This window comes from Bacillus rossius, chromosome 12, assembly GCF_032445375.1.
Source record: "Bacillus rossius redtenbacheri isolate Brsri chromosome 12, Brsri_v3, whole genome shotgun sequence".
NCBI classification, from domain to species: Eukaryota; Metazoa; Arthropoda; class Insecta; order Phasmatodea; family Bacillidae; genus Bacillus; species Bacillus rossius.
Genome location: NC_086339.1, coordinates 9,493,002 through 9,517,849, shown reverse-complemented (window position 1 = coordinate 9,517,849; position 24,848 = coordinate 9,493,002). Strand labels below are relative to the sequence as shown.

The 24,848-nt window shown below is 37.1% G+C and overlaps 4 protein-coding genes across 8 annotated transcripts in view; 2 read left to right on the top strand and 2 right to left on the bottom strand.

Annotated features, from left to right (window-relative positions):
• The window catches only part of LOC134537490 (putative transcription factor capicua), a 49,293-nt gene extending 42,166 nt beyond the window's left edge, over positions 1-7,127 (top strand). For all 4 annotated transcript variants that reach the window (XM_063377982.1, XM_063377984.1, XM_063377983.1 and 1 more), the window contains one exon: positions 1,499-7,127. In XM_063377982.1, the coding sequence (XP_063234052.1) occupies positions 1,499-1,584 (86 nt within the window). In that variant the 3' untranslated portion in view covers positions 1,585-7,127. The remainder of the gene's footprint in view (positions 1-1,498) is intronic.
• Positions 7,128-12,198: 5,071 nt separating this feature from the next.
• On the bottom strand, positions 12,199-15,079 carry LOC134537492 (distal membrane-arm assembly complex protein 2). 2 transcript variants are annotated; one of them, XM_063377985.1, is made up of 3 exons: positions 14,996-15,079; positions 14,092-14,377; positions 12,199-12,894 (listed from the first exon to the last, which is right to left on the bottom strand). In XM_063377985.1, the coding sequence occupies exons 1-3, from the start codon at positions 15,033-15,035 to the stop codon at positions 12,339-12,341; spliced, it is 882 nt and encodes a 293-aa protein (XP_063234055.1). In that variant the 5' UTR covers positions 15,036-15,079; the 3' UTR covers positions 12,199-12,338. The 2 variants fall into 2 exon arrangements, with proteins under 2 accessions (XP_063234055.1, XP_063234057.1); XM_063377987.1 differs by lacking the exon at positions 14,996-15,079 and having other exon boundaries at positions 14,092-14,681.
• On the top strand, positions 14,540-21,467 carry LOC134537493 (glutathione S-transferase 3, mitochondrial-like). The gene is made up of 5 exons (XM_063377988.1): positions 14,540-14,912; positions 15,585-15,678; positions 17,238-17,335; positions 19,325-19,455; positions 19,886-21,467. Coding segments are annotated over exons 1-5 (423 nt in total). The 5' UTR covers positions 14,540-14,910; the 3' UTR covers positions 19,984-21,467.
• Positions 21,468-21,805: 338 nt separating this feature from the next.
• Positions 21,806-24,755, bottom strand: LOC134537494 (peptidyl-prolyl cis-trans isomerase FKBP2). Its single transcript, XM_063377989.1, has 3 exons — positions 24,423-24,755; positions 23,815-23,927; positions 21,806-22,363 (listed from the first exon to the last, which is right to left on the bottom strand). Exons 1-3 carry the CDS (start codon positions 24,603-24,605, stop codon positions 22,216-22,218), a joined length of 444 nt encoding a protein of 147 aa, XP_063234059.1. The 5' UTR covers positions 24,606-24,755; the 3' UTR covers positions 21,806-22,215.
• Positions 24,756-24,848: the final 93 nt, after the last annotated feature.

The following is a 24,848-nucleotide window of genomic DNA, read 5'->3' as shown; positions in this document are numbered from 1 at the left end:
AAAATTTCTACAGTTGCCGTACTGGTAACTTACTGGAATGAAAACGTGTTTCAAAAACGTCCATTGAAATTTTATGTTTAAGTTGCGTAATTAACTGGTGATTTAATGTTTACTGTTATTAAATAAATTACGGAAAATACGTAACTCGTAAAATGTTACGGGCTATGGCCACATTATTCTTGCATTTTATCGTTAAGTAATTGAGAATAAGATCTGTACCGGAAGTTGGCAAACCTGTGAAAGTTCATGTATAGACAAATGCTGGTTAACAAAAAAAATCATTGACGAAAATAAATATGCAACAACGCAAGTGAATAAATATACTAGAAACGTAGAAAACGTGGCACACTTCTCAGTAGAATCTTGAAATTTTGTGCACATGGCTACCAATGTGGGTGTATTCAGCAAGTAAAAGTTGGGCTACAATTTCTTTATACGATAACACTGCGTTAATAAATAAATAACCCTAAATGCACAGTACGAAATCGCCAACCTCCGTTCCCGCTTACGGGATTGTGGCAACTGAGCTGTGGTAAGCTATGTTATATTTCATTTATTATTTATTATATCGTTTATGGTTATTTATTTAGTTGTAAAACTGACTAAAATTACTGCAACGACAGCGATGAACCGCTGCTAGGCAGCACTTTACGTCTACATCCTGCAGAATTTTAATAATCGGTGATTTTCGCCGATCCTCGATTATCGATTATGTATCAAAAAATCGGGGTATCGAAGAATCGACGGATCGACTTTCCCATCCCTGGTATTGATTGTCAAGCTATGTACCTTTGAAGTAAAAAAATTTCACGAGTATAGAATAAAATATTTCCATCATTCTCAAATTTAAATTAACTTCATTTTCACCTTTACACAATCCATTCATGAATTGTAAATTTTCTATAATTCCCTCAAAATTACGTTTAAAAGTTGGGAACATAGAAAGTGACACTGAGCACTAAAACAACTTGCTCCGGTTCAAAACAAAATGACAATATTCTTTGGAATAATATTTCAGTTTACCAACAAAATACCAGCATACTAATTTCTTTTGTATCTGTATTTAATATATGATTTTATTTATATATATATATATAATTGATGGTATATAAATTAAAAGATAAAAACTATTAATGTTAACAAGCCGGATAGTATCAATCTGGCAACTGTGAGTGCCATTTGCCCCGTACTGCAGTCTAAACTTAAGCCAGAATATAGTAAGAAAATTGGGGGAATTCTATTGTAGGCATTAAAACTTTGTTAATGCAAAAAAATTTTCTTTTTCTTTTCTTTATGCAATAATATTTTATCCTACCGTGAACCATGGTATATTTCTCTAGCCGAAGGTGAAGTACAGTGTGGCCACAGTTTGGATTTAGATATTGCATATTGGTTATCATGACTTGTGCCCTCCTTGTGTACTGCAGTGTGGTTGGTTGGAGTAGTGGTGGTGGTGGTGGTGGTGGTAGCTGACAGCTTGACGAAACGTTTTTTAAAGGCTCGTCAACGTTGCCGCTGTCTGCTTCCCTGGTCCCCATGTCAGGGAGCAGTGTTACCACCATTCCCGCCTCGTCCAGCAGCTAGCCGCCACGTGTCACCAACGCCTCTCTACGTCCTGACTGGTGCGTGCGGGAGATGAATGCTCCTCCACCCTAGTCCCACGCTGCAAGGTTGCCAACACTTAAGCAGTCGTGTGCAGGGACATTTAATTGCATGTGATATTAATGTAATTGGAAAAAAATATTTGTGACTGAGCAATGGCTCGTTTGCTGATGCCACCATGACATTGTTCGATTTTTGGGGAAACAACTGTTTTTTTGTCTCTAGAAGGAGTACATTTAAATTCTACGTGTGTAAGTTGTTAGAACGTGGCCGTATCAGTATTTTTTATTTTATTTTATTAAATCGAATTTAGTGTGAATTTCTATGTCCATTTGTATTAACAGTAGTCATAATGAAGTGAGTGGACTAAAGTTTATTTGTGTGCTTTCAAACAATATTTTTTTTAATGAATTTTTGTGTTGTGCTTATGATCATTTATCAACTGTTTTACTGATTGATCATTGCATATTTTGTTTTGACAGCTGAATGTCAATTTTATTTTCTTTAGTTTCTTTTGACTTATACATACATATATACTATTTTGATGTTTTGTTTCTGTATGTATACATCATACAGCTTGTATTAATTATGAATTGTAATCAGTATATTTAACCAAATTTATTTTTATATTAGTGTGTTATTGTAAATATTTTATGAAAAGCCTATAAATTATTGAAATAAATAAGTTTTAGACATATGTTGAATTTTTGTGTTCAAGTATAATCATGTTGTTAAATAAGATATATATGTGTGTGTTTGTGTGTGTTGATGTAAATATTAATACCTAGTTTCTGTTTGTACCATAATTTTTAAAATTGTCGAGAGAATTTTGTGCTTTTCGATGTCCTTGTAGATCCACAATCAAGAAGTTTTATTTTTGTAGCACTCAAGAAATATATGTCTAAACTAAGTGCAATTGATGACTGCAAATGGATTTTTTTTTTTGGATGACTGGTAACTGCTTGTATGAAATGCTAGTGCGGAGGACAGATCTGTTTGCTTTGCATGTTAGTGTCGGTCATAGTGCTAGTCGCCTGCACCAAGTGAAGTGCCTGGTATGTGGTTCTCTCCGCACGCTCGTGTTTCACTTCGCTCACTCTCAGCCTCTCCGAGTTCAGTCTCTCATCTCTCACCACTACGTGCATGCTCTACTCTCGAATGCGGTTTGGTGGCAGGTCTAAAGTAAATCAAGGGTTTTTTACTGTACATAGGGTGAGTAATGTACATCCTTCCAGGAAGATAAGTACTTTCAGTTATTTTATTATTATTATTTATATTTATTTTAAAAAAAATTGATTGTCTCATGACGAAAAAAAAATCTGTGCTGATGACAAGCTAGTTTGCAGTTTGAGTTTAGTTTGGACTTAACACTAATCTTAACACTTTCTTACAGATACCTAGCTGCCTTTGCTAGTACTGATAAGCCAATGCCAATATCCTAATATACCTCTTATTCTTCATTCTTACCCTTACACCCTAGTATAGTCTACGAGACAACTTGTGCAACAACAGCAAATAATCAATCTATGGTTTTAAGTTCTCTGCTTCGTTGTTTGGGATGTAAATGAATAGGAACACCAATACAATTTAAAATTAATCAAAATTAAAATACAATTTTTGTATTTGTTTGAGTAACTAAATAGTTAATTTAGTGCTGTGAATCATTTAAATGAAAATAATGTTTTAAATGTTACAAATTATGTGTTAGGATGTTATGCATCATACTGTTTTAGTTGTGTTTAAGATGCTTCGTTTGCGTATACTGTATAAGTAGACACACACGCACAGATTTATATTTGTGTGTGTGTATATATATATATATATCTATATGTATGTATAACATTTTTAAGACCATGCATTTTGAATTCTCTTATTTGTTTGTCTGGATCTGGAGTACTCTTTAATACAGTCTTGTTCGTCTTCTAAACAAATTACAAAGTATCTGGCTTATAACCACAATACCTATATCCTTCAACAATCCAGGTTTAGGGGCAGTCCACCCACGTAAAGAAAAAATTTTTCACATGAACCTTTGCTCACTCAAAAGTAGATTATAGATTAAAATGTAATTAACTTACAGTAAAAAAAATAACTGAAAAACCCAGTTTTTAGTGTTTTAAACTATACATTTATTTTCTTCTTTTTAGTCTCAAAATAAAATGTCACGATGTTTGACACAGCTGTCATTACAAATTTCTTTTTTTTTTTATTACCATATCACATTAGTACTACAGCACTACCACAGAACTCCAGACATTAATTAATTAAAATAAAAAATTAAGATGACATGGTTTTAGCTTACCATTTATGAAAATAATATGAAACTAAATAACAAACATTTTAGTTTTGAAAAAAAACTAATTTAAAGGAAGACTGATCTAAATTTTGAGTTCTAGGTAAAATAAAAGCTATTTATTATCTTTCAAGTATATGCTTGCAGACTTGAAACTCGGCGGGGATGTTCTTTACATTACATACACATTAACCGAGCATGGGTTTTTTTCTAAAATCAGCCTCAAAGGTAGGTTATGAAAGCATTAAAGATTTTAGGGCTTTAACCCCTCCCCCGGCACGTACTGATTACAAGTCATAATTATTACCTAATTGGATCGGAGACACTAAATAAAAAAAATATATATTTTTTTAAATTTTTGAAATTTAGGTTTGTTAACCCCTCCCACCTCCGAGTGGAAGAAAGTCAAACCCCGGGTACATTTTTTACGATAACCCGATATCAGAAACTTTCTAAATAAAAAATAATTATATATTTGTGAAATTTTCAAAATTTAAGGCCCTTATGCTCATCCCCTCTTTTCTCCAGGCACATTTTCCAGCATAACCCGACCTTTTGGATCGGAAACACTCAAAATCGAAAAAGCGTTGATTTTTAAATTATTCAAAATTTTGGGGTATTTAAACCACCCGGGGCCACAGTATACACAAAAGGCATGGTTTTTCCCATAGCTCGTAATTAGTCGTTTTTTGACCCTCTGACCCCCCCACCCACTCCCTCTTCACTCGTAGGTCTAAAGTTATCAAAATATTGCATTGTCAGAGGTTCTTTATATGTATGCAAAATTTAACACATTCGGATGTCATAAAGTGGTAAAAATTGAATGGTATGATTTTATTATAGTGCTAATAAAAGCATGGTAAAAAAGAAAATGTTTATATGATAGCCTTAAGCATTTTTTTTCTTAATATAAATTCTTGTGTTAACATTTACTGAAAGATTAATTTTGGTTTTTGGGTGAACTATCTACATTTAGCTTGCCTGGTAAAACATTTTGGTTAAAAAAAATTTTTTTTAAGTGTTTGATTCTACAAAATTGGTTGTTTACTTATGAATATTCATGCATATTTGGGTCACCTTTGTATGACCTGCCGTAGCTTATAAGAACAGTTAAATCTTAGTAAGGAACGGAAGGGACCATAATTTTTTCTATTATCGCATTAAGGCACATGTGACAACATGAACATTCAATGAAATATTAACAATATTTTGTGGGACCTTAAACACTTAATGTAGACCACGAGTAAGGCACCGTAGCTCTGCCGTTCTTACCAAGTTCATCCTGTGCAGGAAATCCCCTCTCTCTTTCTTTCTCTCTTTCATTCTTCCAATCTCCATGCTTAATATCATTTCCATTTAAAATTTGGAAATATGTGCTAATCATATGATTGTACAGCTGTATTTTAATCCAAGTTTTTAAATCTTAAATAGTCATTTATTTTTACCAACTTGAAAAAAAAAGAAGTAATGTTGACCATTTCCTGCATCTTTTAATCTAACTCATGTAGATGTAAACAGCTGTAAATATTTTGCGAGGCACATCTTTCACTGCAGAATCTGTGGCCTTGTCAGAAAAACATTACATGAGTGTATTTATTACAGATGAAGTCCTATTCATTTGAAACTATGTAATCTGCTGTGCTGTGTAATTGTGTGCACTGGGATCATAGCGAAACAATCAGATTAGTGTGTGTTTGGTATAAATAATTTTTTACTCTCTTCAGGTGTAGCTTAAGAATTTTATCAATACTACTCTGATCTCTTTGGATTTTAACTGAACTGTTTGAAGACAAGACATTAGTTTAAGTTTAATTCTTGTATTTGAGTACATTCTGTGTTTATAATATTTTTTGTATAGCATCTGAACATAATCTGCAAAATTCACAGTATTTCTTGTCTAAGTTATATCCCTGATTGATTGGTTGTTACAGGGACCAACCTCATTAGTTATTGCTCATTGGTTACAAATTGAAAGGGGAAAAAAGTTCACTTGCTCTATTACAAATACTTAAGGTATTGTTGAGAAAATAAGTGTATACTCCTTCCTGCTTAAAAGAGGAATTATGGTGACATATACTGAACAATGTACACTTTCTTTTTTCTTATCCAACTTTACTTTTTCTATGGTATAGTAAGGGCATTGCACTCTAACCTCCAGGCAAAGTGTCAGTAGTTTGTATCTAATTCCCAGAGTTGCTCATCAGTTCTTGAGCTCCAAATTTGTATCTAAGGGTTTCTTAGCAGGTTTTTTTTTTTACCTTCTTTATGTGTTTTTTTTTTTACCCTTCAACTTCTATGTGCGTAAAAATGTGATATAAGCCCTATTTTTTAACTTTACTTGTGCTTTAGAGCGGTCTTATTGAGCTGTGTGTCTGATGCTGTGGTTTCGTGCTTCTCTAAAATGGTGTTATGGATCACTGTAGCCTCACTGCCTCTTTGCCGATACTGCGGTGGTTTTTTTTTTTACGTGTTGTTTCTCACCATTCCTATTTTACACACATTCTCAACACTGTGTAGTAACTGTTTGTCATTATTGTTTTTTTTTTACCGTTATTGTTTTATGATAAATGTTATTGTGATGTGTGTTTAAAAAAAAGTCGTAATTGAGCTGTCAGTAAATAGGAGATGTGCATAACTTGATGTAGCTTCTAACTTTTTTTACAAAAAAAAAACTTGTGTTTAGAAAGCACTGCCAATCAGTCAAATATCCTGTGTTCTTCATGTATTAGTAGTGAATTTATTTTATACAAATGCATACACACACATTCACACGCATACACTTAATAATTTATGCACAGGTTACCTATTTACAATTCATGCATTATTTTATTTTAAACAGTTGGCCATTTATAAGCTGTGATTAGAGACAAGATTTTATGGTTTTATTTATTTTTAGACCAATTTTGTTTTTAAAATTAAAGATTTCTGTTTTAATGGGTTTTATTTTTTTTCATAAAATATTTTTATTAAAAAAATAGCATATTACTGAACAAATATAACACTTAGATGTGCCATGATACTTATTTCTCCAAAACAGTGTCATTTTGATTGATACATGCTGCACTTTAACAATATATTTAATGATTTGTAATAAGCATGTCTAACTATTCAGAAAAAAATAAAATAAATCTGTCAAGTATTTTTGTGTTTGAAAAATATATAAACATCATAATGTAAAAATGAGTAACTAATAACAGTTGCGAGATTAAAAAGAAGTAAACTATTTCAATTTTTTTTTGTGCATAAAATGTGATAAAAATGTCATGATAAATAAAGTACTTTCATTGAATTTAATATTTAAAATCTTACATATTTGTCATTAAAGTTAAGTTTGTATTTCTGTGCCTTGTGGTGTATTAACTTGAATTCTGGTGTCATATGGTATGTTGACATGTTTTATGGTGTTATTTTGGTTTTATCGTAATTCATCGTATAATCTTGTCTCTAGCTATGATCAAAGGTGTTTGGTGAGTTGTATGTTAACAACCCATCTGTTTAATTTTTTGTTGAAAAGATCTGTCTCTCTTAAAAAACAGTTTTTTTTTTTTTTTAGTATGAAGTATGATGTTTCCTCGCATTTCACTCAGCGCAGTGCAGAACATTAGTAAGTGTTTGCAAACTCGGCACAACGTTTCCTGGACAGGAAACAAATCAATGGTGCAATAAGTCATGCAATAAATGTACGTAGTGTTAGTTGTGTGTGCGTTCTGGCCACGTCATGTTGTCGATCTCTGGTGATAGCTTGCTGAATTTCTGTGTGCTCTCGAGTTTGGTAGATATTAGTGATTTGTCATGTTTTAAGGCTGAGTATGTGTGCAAAAATTTTCCGAAATACCGGCTTTTTAAATTTACATTTTCTCCCCCTCAAGTTTGTTTCATACAATTTCTTCTACCATGGAATCTTGCGGACATCCATTGTTTGATGACACTCTTGTTAAGCATGCAGTGGAGTCCCAGTAATCCAAACTGATTCGGGCTGAGACCTTTTGGGATCAGCCGAATTGGCGTAATGCAATAGCATGCAGTAGAACACATCCCTGTAAGCATTAAGTTATCACGTAAAACAGCATTTGACAGTTTGAAAAGCTCACAACCACTAAATATGTTAATAATTGGGTCCAATTAACAAAAATAATTTTTAAAATAAAAATTTTTGTACCTTTTTTTTAAAAATATTTTTCACCCTAAACTCATTTGGATTAGCCAGACTTTCGGATTAGTGGGGTTTGGATTAGCGGGACTATTCTGTTTTTATTTTTAGGTAGCTGGTTTTAGAACTTTAACTTTGTGAAATTCAATTTTGCATGATTTGATGGAGTAATCCAACATTCTTGTGTAACTAAAACACACTGAACAGCAGTTTAAAAGAAGTCATCATTCTGGTATTGATGATAGTCTTATTTTGCTTTCCAGTGTAGGAGAGATCAGCCACCTGTGGACTTCCAGATAGACAGCCTTTAACAATCATGCATGATGTGAAATGCCTTGTGAACTTGTGTGTTTGTCTTGCAATGTAGGGATGAGTGTGTGTGGTCGACTTTAGGGTAAATGGCGGGTACGGGATGTAGGCTCTAAAACTGCTCTGTTTCGTGGGTTACGAGTGTTGCCTTTTTTTCAGAAAAAAAAAACACTTAAAGTACTTGGGTGAAAGTCTACCTTGTCAGTTTTTGGTCATCATCCATGTCAGACAAGCTCAGCTGATCCCAGCTTGTGCCGCGTCAGCCTTTGTTTCTACATCTTTCCTGCAGTAGCTCGGTCGTGAAGCGCTGTCACGGTGGTTGGAGGGGTGCAAGACACAGATGCCGTGTCCTAGCTCGGAGCACACAGCCTTTCGCCAGCATCCACCCCCTTGCAGCCAGCATGTTCCGAACAGATTGTCACACAGGAGGCGTAGGAACTGCGCGTTGGCCGTGTGTTAGGAAGTTGTACATATGTTAATATCAGTTACCTCAAGGTGGCACTCGTTTGAAAAAAATCAGCTAATTGTGCAGTTGTGTTTAGACTTGTCAATAATTAGTATCTCCTCACACTATGTCCAAGATATATTTCAAAGCATGGATTGATATGAAAGTTATAAAAAAATAGTTTTGGATTATTTGGATTGTTTTAGATGCACAACTTTATCATCCCAAACTCTTAGGTAGGTAGATGGAAAATTTTGGACAGCATTTATTAGTAAATTTGAATCTCTAAAATGTTATATATTCATTCATATTTTCAGTGGACTGTTCTTCTATCAATAGTAATTTGTAGACATTTAATGGGAACTTTAGGCTTGTTTACAAAAGTATTGTTAATCAAATATATACTAACATATTTTGAAAGGTATGTCACAATAAGATTGTCAAAAATTACATGGTAATTTTGAAGAGCTGCTGGTTTTTCAGGCAAGTGTACACACACACATTGTAAGTGAAACACAGTCAGCAAAGTACAGAGGAAGCAATGCAGTACTGGTTTAATGTACCGTGCAAATTTCTCCAAGACTGGCCAGAACGTTCCAACATTTTCACACCTGATAGTGTAAAAATTTGTAAAACATAAATGATATTGGAGTGTAATATAATAAATGTTTTATTTTGTATTGTAAAGAGAGTTGTTTGCTGCTCTGTTGCCACAGTTCACTAGTTTGTTTTTGATGTTAGCTTCGAGCTTTGGAACCTCTCATGTAAATATATTGTTAATTCATACACACATGTATAAGAAATATATATATATATATAAATAATGTTGTCTTCACGAGTTGTAAAGTTGTTGGATGGCGTTTGCCACCTCGCACTGTCTTTGTGTTGTTTCGTTTGTTCAGCCTTGACCGAGTTCGTTGGCAGTTGTGTATATCGACTTTATTTATGCTCTCGTTAACAATCTTTGCAGTTATCTTGTTTTGGAATTATTTTTTTTGGAGTTGTGCAATTGTGATAATACTTTTTCTTCCAAAACTTGCTGATGAAGTGAGTTTGAAGCTGTAGGAAGGCAGGGTTTTCAACTTAAATGTTTCGAGCGGTCCGCTGCAATCTACGTGTGCAATGTGTGCTTGGTGCTGAACTTTAGCAGGCGACGTTATTGTTCACTTGCTGGTCACGCTAACAGGATATTCTGCAAGACTCTTCCGCCCTTTAAGTTCTATAAACTTTGTGAATTACGTTTTTTTTTTTAAATTTAGCATGTAATTCTTTCCCAAATCAGTGTAAAATCTTAAAGATTTGCTGAATGTAACAGTGTTAAAAAAAACTGGTGTTTTTTTTTTTTTTGTGTTTGAATTTTCCTGTTGGTGATCATAGTACCAAATCAAGATATTAAAACATTTGTAGAAAGTTTTTAAAAGTGTCTTAGCAAAGTAAAAAAAAGATGTGTATATTTATTGACTAGAACATTGTTTTAATAGGCATCTTGTGTTTTCATAACAAGTTGCACTTTAAATTTTCTCGACTCGAGCGTGGTTTGCGAGCATGAACTGCCGCGTCACGCGCAGACAATCAGTGGAGCAAACTCTAACTGAAAAAAATAAAAGGTCCAGAAAATCCTTGGTCTCTTATTCTTGTTACGTCATTTTGTTTGCAAACATGTTCCTACAACTACATCCCTCTTGCCCGCTTACCCTGCTATCATCTGGAGGCACACTTTCTTCAGTTGGGTGCTCTCATGCCAGACGTCAAGTAAAAACTACAGATATTGTTTAGAAAGGTTGGAAAACATTGCTTCGAATAAAGATATATGCTTGCTAAAAGTGTTAAAACAATGCGGAACAGCTTGTAAGTTAAAAGAAAAATTATTTTATTGTAAAATAATGGCAATATACTGTAGCCATATTGGTATTTATGATAGACATCACTTTGATGTCTAAAAACCCAAATTAAATATAAAAAACCTTAATACTCATACATTTAACTAAAACACCTGAACACCCATTGGCCAGGCAGATGGTGATGGGAGGGGTGTTCTGCCTCAGGTACCTCTTTGTAAGGAGTGCCACACTGTCATTCACTGGTGTTAAATAGTTGATCAATCCACACGGTTCTGTTTTATACAGAAATAAGAGGACAGTGAAGTTGTCAGATATGTGACCTCTACAGTTGGTGCAGTGTAACAGTACTGCAGTTTTAGGTTTTTCTCAGGTATTGATTACAAAATTTTTAATTTTCTTTTGGAAGCATAAAGTACACCAGCAATTAAATAATATTGCTGAAGAAATATTTAATATATATTAAATATATCTCTCTTACTTTTCTTCTCTCTTTTTCTTTCCATTTTCGGTCTTTTTTGCACCTTTTTACTCTCTCTCTCTATTTTCATCTTTTTATTGCTGTAGTTTTCTTTTGAAGTGAAACTTCTTTGGGCATGATAAAAGAGAAATTTCAAGGCCAAGTTTTAATGAAACGTTCTGAAAGGACAGAGAATACGTACTTGATCAAAGAAAGCTAAAGAGAGCAATATGCTAAGTCTGTTGCTAGGCTCGTTTTCATTCTGTTTGTGCAATAATTCATCCACCAAAAAGAAAAAAAAAGTCAGTGCACACACATGCTTGTTTCAGAAAATGCATGTAGGTATCCTAGACACTCGGCTGTATCTTGAATTTTATATTTGCTACCAACACACGTTCCTCCTTGTTCAATCAGCAGCGTAGAGTGTGTTGTTGAGAAGATACAGCTACCTGTTATGAATTTCTTATTTCGTTCAGAGATTTGGCATGTTCCAAATAGCAGATTTGTTTGAATAAACAGTAACACCTTTTTCTTAATGGTGTATTTCAACATGTAGTAATATTAATTGTTAATTAATTATTATCGATTGATCTATAACCATTGGTTGCCTGAGCATATTGTTTTGAAGTGAGTAATAATTTTATTAATTTATGTTTATTTATTTAGAGAATTGCATTCTTTCTCTCTCTATACTGATTATCCCTTATGATATACTTAAAGAGTCGAGGTTTGAATTGCCAAAGAACTTTCACTTCTATCACGTCTACTCAGTTACAGGCACTTTTTTTTCTTTGTTTCACTTTTTATCTTTATTTTTCTCATCATCCTTTTTCTCTCTCTTCTCTTTATTTCTCTTATTATCTTTTTCTCTTTTTTTTTCCTTGCATTTAATTTTGTTCTCTTCGTCCATTCACATATGTATTATAACTTACATTTGCAATCTTCTTGAATAGATTACACAATGCCTCACATTCAGACACATTTAAAATTTCGGGTAACTCAACCTTTTTTACTTTTGAGATAGGTTCAATTTAGAATTTTAAAAAAAAAATCAACTAATTTTCCAAAGCATTACACGATGTATAATAGTTACATGTCATATTGCTAAAATGCATATTTAATTAATAAATACAAGTAACATTTTGAAAGTATATACAGCTTCTCTTGACTCTATTATAATTTTTGTACAATCGTTTAATTAATCTAACTTCTGCAAGCAACACTGTCTATGAATCCGAGCACTAAGACCTGGCGACGGAGGGTGGTGATGCCGGGAGGTCGGGCAGCGCGAGGTACGTGACCCCCTCGACGCGTAGGCCCGGGAGAGCCTCCTCCAGCATAAGGCACGCCAGCTGGAACTTGGGGCTCTCCGCGGCGGGGCCCCCCACCTTCAGCGTGCGCAGCGCGACCGCCCGGTAGAGCGCGCACAGGCCGCGCTCGTTCACGCCGCTGCAGCCGCTGACGTCGAGGTGGTGCAGCGTGTGGCCCATCAGGCCGCCCACGCGGTCCAGGAACCACTCGTCCACCAGGGGGCTGCCCGCCAGGCTGAGCCGGCGCAGGTGCCGCAGGTTGGTGAAGTTGTCGAGCCCCTCGTAGCGCAGGCCCGTGCCGGAGGCGTCCACCGCCTCCAGCACCAGGTCGGGCACGTACTTGCGCGGCAGGTCGTAGTCGTCCGTCCCCTCCTCCTTGCGCACCCACTCCTCGCTGCCGCGGAACCGCACCGCGCCGCCGCGAGCCACCACGAAGTGCGCAGTCGCCAGGTTGCTGCCCAGGATCTGGTGTCTCTCAGGTATGTACCTGCGAGTATCATTGAAGTCCATCAAGTTCTGGCAAAAATCAAGTACGAGCGCTCCAGAAACAACGGCTTGTCTGCACTGTACAGGTAAAACGAGGCATACACACTGTAATTGTTAACGCAAAATATCGCTACCCAAGAACTCTTGGCTGTGCAGCGGAACCAGAAATGATTGTCTAAAACCTTTCGGTTTCGGCTTTCGATGAACTTGACACACAATATTGTCACGCAACAGTGCCATTTAAGGCGTCCCGCAGAGTAACGCATTAACCATTACGTCCACCCGGGGCAAGTCTTTCGTGGAATTGTGTATAAAAGTAAAATTTAGATACACACCTTGTGTGCTTCCCTCGGCCACTCTGATCTGTTTTCAGACATGAAATGTTGGAAGGTGAATGCTGTGTCAGGAAGTTGACCCCTTCAGAATATTAGTCAACTGAAGTGGACAGTTTATATCATGATGATGAAAAATAGATTAGTTAAAGTTTGAATGATTTTAGTTCTATGTGTAACCTACATTCTAATCAAAATCATTCTTTAGGGCAAAAAAAAATTAAAGGTTATAGCTTTTATGATATAATGTAAAAATTATATATTAATACAAATTATAATTAGTGCTTGAGATTATTACTAACTAAATATAAAAAAAAATAGTTAAGTTAAAGTGGGACTGAAAGGGTTAAGTTGGTGGGTCTAAATCTGAATAGCATGTAAAAAAAATTACTATGCATCCTAAGAGAGTGACTTGAGGAGCTGCAGTGACAACTTGCAACGGAAATGAACTAATAGCACATGTGCTGGATCAAATATGTTAGAAAGTACATACTGAAAACTTCTACGCTAATAACATAGGCACGAGTCATGGTCTATAATTATAATAATAAAAAAAAAAGTTTGGAGAAGAGAATAGGCTGTCATAATGTTGGCATTGAATTTAAAACAATTTCATTATTCTTGCGAAAGTGTTTGAGCTGTCTGGTGTAAATTGTGAGATTGTAAGGAAACTACTTTTACAAATCCCCGATTGGTACACACGGTTATATAACCACCCGGATCTATCCCACCAACGAAAGGAAAGAATTTGAAAAGCAAACAGTGGCCAAAGTGCTTATATCCTCCACCCTCCACAGAAATGCAAGGAACGAAGAAATGAGTAATGACACATGAGATGGCTGTGGTTGTGGGGTTCGGGGCCGCACCTCTGGTCTTGGACGAGCGCCTCGGCCTGGTTGCGGCGCCACCAGCGGCCCAGACTGCCCGGGCTCCAGTCCAACGGCACCTGGAGCATCCGCAGCACCGTGCGGCGCGGCGTCTCCGGCGCGAACATCCCCAGGTTGCTGCGCCACTCGCCCTCGCGCTGCGACAGCGGCACGCGCTGTCTCCCCGGACTGCGCCCCTCGCCGCCGGCGGGGTCGCAGTACCGTCTCACGCCGACCGCCATGCCGCTCCTGCCAGCTCGGCGCAGTGCCATGCCGCCTAATACTACTAGAATGTAACCAGTCAAACAAATCTACTGTGTATTATCGTAACACATTCATTTGTAAGATCATGTAGGTTATGTCTCCCTCTTTTTATTTTGTTGATGGCCTTCAGTACCGTAGTAATAACCACGGCCAAGGATATCCGAATTATTATATAAATCATTAAGTTAATTGTTTAATCAAATAAAATTTCCAAGGATTTTACTATACTGATATAGAGTCAAATTTGAGCATCGAATTGAAAATTTAAATAAAATAAGTCAATCAAAAAACTTTTGGAAAAAGTACTGCACTAAATAAAATTTTTGCAAGCTCGTAATTGTTCTGGCTTTGCTCCTGATTGGTGGGTAAACAAGAAAATATGAGATCACGATGACTATTGGAATTTAATTCTGTTTGTCATTGTGAAAAAAAAAGTTAGTGGATAATCTTTGGTGAAAAGCCGGTATAAAATCGAAAATAATTCGGTTTGGCTCTGTGTATTCTTGGAGTTTTAACGAAGCACAAGTTGGGATCCGTCATTCTGTCAGCATTAAAATGTAAGTCGGTGAAACGTGCTTGATTTTTATTGGTAATGAGTGATTGATTGTGACAGTTGCGATTAGGTTTCCGCCCTACTCACTCAATTTTTGAAGGCTCTTCAAGTCCTTTTCTCTTCTCATATCCAGTATCTTTCCCCTCAATCCTATTCCACTCCTGCCCTGACCTCACCAGAATAGGGTTCCCCCCCCCCCCTCCCCAAATAAGAAATGAAAGGTTATTATTTAGGAAAAGTATTTGGAATTTCTTGGGTTTAATGAAAAGAGGAAGTTAAAGAGCATAGAACAAAAGTATTTTCGGAATTTTTAAATTTTTTTTAACAATTATCGCCCAACTATGAAAATTAAAAAAATTCGATCTCCTAAAGTATTTGGAATTTCTTATCTCCGCCGGGTTTAATGAAGGTAAATATTTACTTGGGCGGTATTTCCGAAAAAAAAATGCTCCGGACAGAGAGCAGGCTTTTTAAAGTGGCAAGAAAAAAAATTGGAAAACATATTTTTTACACACTATACACTTAAATCAGAGTGAAGTCCAGATGTCCAGAGTGATGCCCAATGTCAGGAAGTAAAAAAGTGGATATTCATTTCTTTTTCCCCTGGATATTACCTGTTGTATGGGTACCTTGTACGTGCATGCGGGTGTCTAGCCGCGCTGTCTGTGTGTTGCAGGAGCAGCGTGACGCTGACAGTGCCGTCCTCGTACGGCTACGTGGTGCTCGTGGCCGTCGGTTCCACCTTCGTCCTCATGTGGAAGGGGGTGAAGGTGCGTGCTCGCAAGACCTCTTGTTCAGAGACCTTGTGTGCAGTCCCGGGAGGGCGTGCACAGCAAGTGTCGTTACGAGAATAGCAGTGTATGCTGTTCATGGGGCGTTATTATTGCTAGGTTCTGAGCGTGGTGGTTCGGGTAGGGGCACTGTTAGTGGCAGAGAGTCTGCTGCCGTCCGCAGTACAGTGGCGAAGGACTGCACAGCAACCGGTCCTAAACCAAAGTGAATCATTTTGACCCGGCTGGGAGGCAAGCCCGTGACCTACGACCCTCCAGTCTGAAGCATCTGAATGTGTCAGTGCTGTAGTTATATGGGTAATGTGTTTTTCATTTTAGAAATACACCAGAATTTTGGGAATTTTGGATCACTAATGTATGGCCAGTTGCACCATTCTGCTCTTTGATCTGCGATCCATTGATCTTAGCCGAAGAATCCTCTTTGGATCATTCCCCCTAAATGTTGTGCCGTTACTTATTGGGACTACAGGATCATTGCTTGTGTGAACCGAAGTTTGTACATTTTCAATCTGTAGCATCTGATGTTAATTGTGTCTAAGAAATCTTGGGTGGTGCATTTCTGTTGGTGGGCTGGAATGACATGAAGTAGTTACAATGAATTTTTACACTCCCAGCAAATGTTTGATGCAGTAGTAATAAGAGTGCAGCTCTTTCGTCCACTGCCTCATCTCTTTTGAATTTTAAAAATGACAGAAAAAAAAAACACATTGGTTTTTAAAAGTTATCAGAAACCAAAGAAGACTGATATATGAACAGGTATTGTTAAAAAAAAAAAGCTTCAATTTAATATGGAAAGAAAATTTGATGAAATATAAAGCTTTATGAAAGCATTCAACTAAAATGAGCATTTCAGATACTTAAAAACATTAGTGGTAAAAGGATGTAACACTAGAAGAAGCTGAAATTTTGTAAATAATTCTCTAATATTTACACTTCATTAAATTAATAACCTGCATAAAGTTGTTTTGAAAATCCAGGACATATTTGCTCTTGCTGTGTCGATCCAAGATGATTGTCATGAACTGCCAGGGCTGCTTGTTCACCTTGGAGTTCCAAATGATCTTCATAGAGCGCTCAAAACACAACGGTTCAACAGAAAATGTGATTGAATCGTGATCAAAGCAGTTTATGAAACAAGATCACGCTTGAACTCTAATGATGCAACTGGCCATTAGTAAAAAATAAAAATATATATGTATTTTCAAAACATTTAGCAATTTTTGATTACAATTTATATCCATAGAGCCAGTAAATCCTCTGAGGCATTATGAAATCACTATTAAAATTAATTGCAAGTAGATAATCATAACTAGATTATAGGGAGTATTATTTAATAATTTTTTTCGGCCCAAAAATAATGCAGTTTTCTCCAAAGTGAGAGAGTGTAGAAAACAGCAGGTTTACTGAACAGATCAGTCATTTGCCCTACCGGTGGCTGTATGCGAGAGCATATAGGGCAAGGTCGTGATGGCAACGAGCTGACAAGGTGTGCGTGGCGGTGCGCGGAGAGTGCCTCAGGGCGGGCTCTGTGCTTGCAGGTGGGGATGGCGCGCAAGAAGTTCGGGGTCCCGTACCCCAACATGTACAGCCCGGACAACACTCTCTTCAACTGCGTGCAGCGCGCCCACCAGAACACGTGAGTTCCCCGCCGACACTCTCCCTCGCACGTCCCGCGCTGTGGCCCAGATGACTGGCTGCCGAGTGCTGGGTAGCCGGCCCCGCCCTGGCCACAGTAACTGTTGGCCTGTTGAATACAACTAGCAAGAAAAATTCACTTACACCCTTGATTAAATTTCATTTAATATTTTTTTAATTTTCAGGTTTTCTTTGCTGTGTAAAGTAGAGGGGCACTTGGAGTCAATTGCTGCATTATTTTTTTCTGTTCTAACTATTTTGTATCATAATTATTGCTCCTACGCCTATAAAGACAAAAAAAAACATAATAACCACATTATAAATTATTGTATAATGTTTAAATCTTGTTTCAATCCATAATATTTTACGTTATGATTTTCCATGAAAATATGAAATAGCATAAGTGCGCTTAAATGTTGACGACTGATTGTGATTGTTTACGACTATGAGACCTCCGTGATGGCCGCAACACTACCAGTCCCAGGTGATAGGTTGATAAAAACTGCTGCAGGGTACAGAGGAAGGTTCTAACTCTTCAGCAGTTGGAAATCTGCATATATTTTTTTTGTTTTGGGGAAAATAAAATGGCAGTACAAAATGGAAAAATGATTCACGAGGAACAGTATTATTCACTACTGACACCATCGCATGGAAAGTCGCCTGAAGAACAGATGAATGAGCACAGGAAGGATGAATGTGAAAAGTGGTTGGTTGTGTAAGCACCATGTTCTGCCCTCGAAGACTGTCTAGCACTGAGCAGCAGTGGATTGTATTTGTGGGAAGACGTAAGAGCGTACTGAGTGACTCGGCTGGTCATGTGTCCTGTGAACGTAGAGCTACCAAGCCGGCAGCTGTTGTCAAGACCACGTGTTAGAGACCTGACAGTGCACTGTGGCGTAACTAGTGTCCTATCGCCTGCTGTTATCATTTTATCAGGTATTGACTGGACTTAGTCTGGCACTATCTCACTGATAATGACCCAGGACTCCCTACGCTACAGCTGCTGTACCTTAAATCTTGCTCTGATTCTTCACACTGTTCTATAATATTTTTTTGTGCTGAATAGTTAACATGCTCTACTGTTAATTTGGTCATTATCAATCATTGCAAATGTTAATGTCTGTTTATCTACTTGCTTGCTCAGTTTACTATGTGCACATTCAAAAAATTAAACCATGAGCAGTTCCATAAAAAAAAAATTTATACATTCTTCACCTTGAATTTACAGTCAACAGGAAACGTAACACCACAAGAAAAGTCTTAAACAAAATGCATTGCTCATCGAGTATTAACAGTCTTACTTTAGCTGCAGTATTATATTAAATACACCAGCTGCCACAAAATGAATTTCAAATTGCACCAGTCATAATATTACGGTAATTTCTGCAGACTTGAGTTCCATCCATTTACTATGAAAGTTTACTACCAGAGTATCCAGTTTAACCATTGGTGCTGAATTCAAAAGCTCTGTAGGTCTGTGACACTGTAATTCATCTTCCAGTTTTGATAAATTTCACCTTCAGAAGCTTGTAGTTATTCATGTTTCAAACAACCTTACTTGCCTGTGAAGCAGTGACTTATGAAGTGTGTCAGTGTGATATAGTGTGATATCGGCCTGCGATATCGTTTGGAAAATAAGTGTGGCCAATTGTGTCCGAGTGAAATGTTGAAACTAATTATCACAACAATGAAAGATTTGTTTTAAAAGTAATATATATTTTCTGTCCTACAGCAATTAGAGGCAAGAACTTCCTTTGAATTGTTTTGTGTGTATGTAATAATTGTTTTCGGTTTAAATATTGTTCATTGCAGACAGAGAAATGCAGTACCGTACGTAGAGCATTAATTCAACTAGGTGACTACGTTGATATGTTGAGAAATTATGACTAACAGGTATTTTTGCTGGTCTCCTTGATATGTCGCTGCCTTGTGGGTCGGTAAGTAGCCTGGACAGACAGGATCAGTGGCTAGTGGTGGCTGGGTGTTGCAGGCTCGAGAACTACCCGCAGTTCCTAGCACTGCTGCTGCTGGGAGGCCTGGAGTGGCCGGTGGTGTCTGCGGTGGGAGGGGCAGTATGGCTGCTAGGCCGCATCGCCTACGCCCAGGGCTACTATACCGGCGGTGAGCGCCTCTCTGCCCATTATCGTACCATCTGCAATATCATTGTGTCACTCTACCTGCTTTTTAATTATTCAATATTCATTCATCTTCAGTGCGCTCGCGAGTGCTCCCATTCTTGGGTGACATGTCCCAGTCCTGTCCTGTCGCTTTAACCTTTTTCTTCACTCTCACATCTCTTCTCCTTCTCTCAATCTCCCTCACATATCTTCTCTTTCTCTCAATCTCTTACATACATCTCCTTTCTCATTCTCTCACTTTCTCATCTCTTCCCTCTCTCTCTCTCTCTTTTATCTCACACACCTCTTCTTTCACTGTCTCATTCATCTCGTATCTTTCTCTTGATCTCTCTCACTTCTCTTTTCTTTCACACTCTCATTATTTTTTACATCACTTCTTTCTCACACACATCTGCTGTTGGTGGTTGTTGCAGATCCCAAGAACAGGATGAGAGGCAGTTTTGGGTACCTGGGCCTGTTTGCTCTCCTGGCCGCGAGTGGTCGCTTTGGTCTGCGGCTGCTCGGGTGGTAGGCTTCGCGTACGGATGATAGTGGCCCGCACACCGTCTCTTCAGCACTAGTGTCTGCCGTCTGCTCTCTACAGTGTTGGACGAGAAGACTTGTCACAACTGCCATCGGTGTCATGAACTGTGTTAGCAGTGTTTCAACATATTCCACATTCACTTGACTCTTTATCTTCAGTAAGCTGCTTCTCAATGCAGCAAGAGGTGGGGTTGTTCCAAGGAAAGCGGGGAAAAGTCATGAAATATTGCCTTAAAGTCACAGTCATTTATAACCACACAAGAATGCTTGGCCAGGGTGACCTAAAATTCAGCAATGAGGAATGAACTGGACATAGACTGAGGTATGACTAAATCTACAGGATGTTTTTTTGTTAATTTCTTTTTTTACTTTTTTACAAAATGAAGAAAGAAAAAGATGTAAAATTGTTAAAAAATGTTTTTGTGCCACAGGGAAATGATTTGATGTGCACTGTTTTAACCTTTGTGATTAATTTGCAACATGTGTAACATTTCCAAAAATATAGTGTGCCACTCGCTGTTTGGTCCACCAGCAGTGGTGCAGTCACAGTTCAGAAAATCAGCAAAACAATTCTTACTTCTCATTTAAGTCAGTATTTTAATTTTAACATTATGGTTCTTATAAAAAAAAAGCAATAGCTTGCAGTAAAAATGTATTAATTAATTTATAGCATCTTTAAGTCAACATTTATGTTTGGTGTAACTATTATTTCAACCGAATTGTTTTGAGTGCAATGAGTTATTGCCTCTGCAGTTGGATGTTGGGAGTCTGTTAATTAATATCTCGTGATAAAAGTTTTAAAATAAAACATTGCAAAAAGTTGATTTATGTGTCATAGTGTTAGTAATTCAGGTGGATATTTCAAAATAGGAATTATAGCAAGAGATAGTCAAATCCAAGTTGGGGTATAATACCTGTCAAACTTTCAAATTGTGTAACGTTTGCTCAGCAGTCATAAAATTGTATTGGTTAGCTGGTATTAAAGGGTGGACTGTGTGCATTGTCGTGGAACTATAACGTACTTTTGGCAGCTACGTAATATCTAGGATATTTGCACAGAGCCAGTTGCTAAACTTGCATGCACAGAGTATGCAAGTGTGACGATCTTGTCTCTTGCATCACTGAGTGGTTTGAACTCCCACCTCGTTCATTACTGTATTTTTTATTATTTTATTATCTATTTCAATGAAGTAACCATTGTTAATTTTACGTATTATCTGTGGGTTAGTTCTTGTGTACAGCTTAAGTTCATTACAACTTATAAGTAAGTATATATTTTCAAATAACTGTGGGAAGAAATCCATTTAAAAACAGCACAGTACAAAGTAGTTAATGTCGAGTCCGAACTTAAGGTTTCTGTGATGTAACTACACTTAATAATGTTGGTTGAAGATTTGTAATAAACTTTTAAAATGCTTTAAATTTTTGTATTAGTTACTTGTGATAGAAAATTATAGTATTAGAACTCGTGTACATATTTTTTTCACATCCTCCTCTTCCTGTTTTCCTTGCGTGACCTACCCTGATATTTCAATGTGTAAATAATTTTTATGTAAATATGTTAATTTTACACAATAACAACAATTCTGTTTATATGCAAAAAGATTTTAAATGTTTACTTTGTTGTAGTTTATTTTGAAATCCTCAAATTTAAAATTCACGTTTGGGTTATGTAGTTCGTGTATGCCCTTCAAAAAAAATACGTAATGCACAAATCACCACACCTAGATACATATATTACAAAATTCAAAACACATGCACTAACTGGCAAGATAGTAAATGGATAAACACAAAAAGTAAATATGCAGGACTGTACTTTCAAATTGAAATTTATTTTTTGTCATATTTGGGTCACTTTATAAACTGAAAAGTTCAAGTCCATGACCAAATGTTGCTTAAGGTTTTCAGTGAATGATAATTTGTAGTATTGAACAATGACTTCAACAATTACAAGAGTTTCTGTGGTATGGAAAGAAATATAAAAAGGCAAATAAAAACAGTCAGCTTTAACAAGCATAGCTGTAATAATACATTTTCTACGCAGTGAGTAGTTTGAGCAATGGTATTGCATGTGCAACTCAATTTGAATAGACCTTTGATTATCAACTGTTGTAGCATCTTACATCAATAAACAAACATATTCTGGACAGAGGTGCAAATAACCAGGCAAATCTCTCGAGGTTTCAAATAACAGGGTTTATTGGAGGTGGTGAGACGAGTCTCAGAGCTCGTCCGACTTGCGCTCTATCTTGATGAGCTCCACTTCGAAGACGAGAGTGGCGTCCGGTGGGATCTTGGGCGGGGCGCCCCGCTTGCCGTAGCCCAGCTCCGGCGCGATCACCAGCTTCCTCTTCTCCCCCTCACACATCCTGCGCGCACACCGCACACCACACGCCTGGCTGCGAGCGAGCTCTTACACCTGTCGTGTCTGCCACGACATTACTTAGTGGACCTTAATTCGTGTTTGAAGTCTGTAATGAACTAAGGCTTGTTTCATCAACATAAAGGTTCAGGGGCGTCGGAACGTTTTCATGAGTGGGGGGGGGGGGGGGGGGGGGGGGGGGCGAAAAGATGTATCACACCCGAGTCCTAGAGCGGGGGGGTCCGGGCCCTCCCCCGGAAAAATTTGGAATTTTAAATGCAAAATTGTGCTATTTAATTAGTTTCCGAACCAAAATATAGGTACCATTCCAAGAATTTGATGACGTATTATGTATTAAATACTACTCTGACAGTAGATGTAGTACAATTTAAATAAAATAACATCTAGGAATTTGCAATCATTTTACAGTTTACTCAAAATCATAAATTTGATTTTCTAACCAATGTGATCAACGTTTGTAACTACTGGTTGAGAAAAATACTACTAGGACCAAACCTTTATTCTGGGAAAAGGAGGGGGGCGAAATGCTACTCTCGCCCCCCCCCCCCCCCCCCCCCCCCATGCTTAACAGCACAGGGGCGACTCGCCCCTGCTGCCCTCCCCTGTTCCGACGTCCCTGTAAAGGTTCTTATCAGAGATTATGAGGGGAGACAAGAATGAAGCAGAGGGATTGGAATGTATTGGTGACGGAAACGGGAGTACACCAGCTCATGGCAATGCCACTTGTGTAAAATAAATTTGAGAGGCATACATCAGATCTTTTTTGTGGAGTAAACAAGTTTGCACAAAGATAATAAGATATTGGACAAGTAATGTTACAGACGAATACAACAGCATCAAATAAAAAAAAAAATTATGGCCCCCAAACTTAAAATATTTTTTAATTTGAAAATAAGCAAGTAAAATAGTTGTATTTATAAATGCAACATTAATAGTTAAATGTAGGTATTGCTGGCTACCTGCTAATGATAACCGGTTATAATTGAAATGAAATAATGATTTTACACTTCTCATTTGACAACAGAGTTTGGCATTCCTGCTAAATGCTGTATGCTAACTGGCCTATAGACCACCTGAATAAGACCAAAGAAACAGAGCAATTATTTATTTATAATTGCAACACACAGATTTCAAAACTTACAATTAAATATTTTCTTTCATTTAAGAGTAGCTTGTACAACTCTCTTACATATTGTGTAGAGTTTTGGGTGTGTTATCCAGGGTTTAGTTCTTGGATCAAGATTCTTTTCTGGGGGTAGACACAACAGATATTGCTGTCAGATGTGGATTTTCTTTGGGTGCTCCAGATCCCCCACACCTATTCCACATGCCTATGGTCCCTCTTAAAAGAAACAACGGCCATCATTTTGGCGGTGCTACCCATGCTCCAAGAGTGCTACACTACTGAGCGGACTCTATAGAGCTGCCCGTACGCACCCCACGAGGCCTTTGTCCCAGCCACGGATGACCTGGCCGGATCCCAGCGTGAAGGTGAGCGGCTGGTTCCTCCCGTAGCTGCTGTCGAACTCAGTGTTGTCCTCCAGTGTACCCTGCGAGTACAATCACCATGGTGCACTATTGCATGTGTTTCACATAGAAGTAGTGTATGTAGGACCAATGCCCTATACCAGTAACACATTCATATTCAACCATCGGTCTATGACAGAAGAGTATGTTTTTTTTATATTGAAGTTTCTGGCTTAAAAATCTCATAAAAGCAATTGGTACAATATCAAGGAAATTTAAAAGGTTTAACCAAATCAAATTTTGTGTCTGTCACAGTCACACAGGCATTGATCACGGTAACATAGAGGTTAGGAGGCTTTAATGTGTTTTGGTCAAACGGATTTGAAGACACTGCAAGTTCTTTAACTAACAGTTTCCACACAAAACTTATGCTAGCGTAAATCATATTCCATAGAGTATCAAATAATCTTTCGTAAGTCTGATGGATACTTTTTGGAAATTACACTAGAATAAATATAAGTTTTAAGGAACTTAAATAATATAACTAAGAGGATTGCATAACAATTTGTATTACTTACTACGTAGTGCATGTGAAGCAAGTCCCCTTTTTTAGATTTTACTTTACAATTCTCAACACGCTTTTTTATACCTATTTGAAGTTTTTGTTTTAAATTTGTATTTGTTCCCTCATCTTCGGAAGCCTGAACTTCTAATGTTACACAAACGAAACACAGGAATAAAAATTTACTTGTATATTTCATTATAAAATTTACAAGTTAGAAATTTTTAAAATAATTTTAACGCCCATAAAATATACGATCTGCAGTCCTTCAGATAACCAACTGATCATACTTCTTGCGAGCAATCAACAAATGCATATGAAAATAAACACAGTGATGTCATTTTTATGTGACAGGTGACCATATTAAAAAAAAATTATATATATTACAATCTTAATTTACTTATATTATTTATTTTATTATTGTAATTCGTGCTTTATCTGG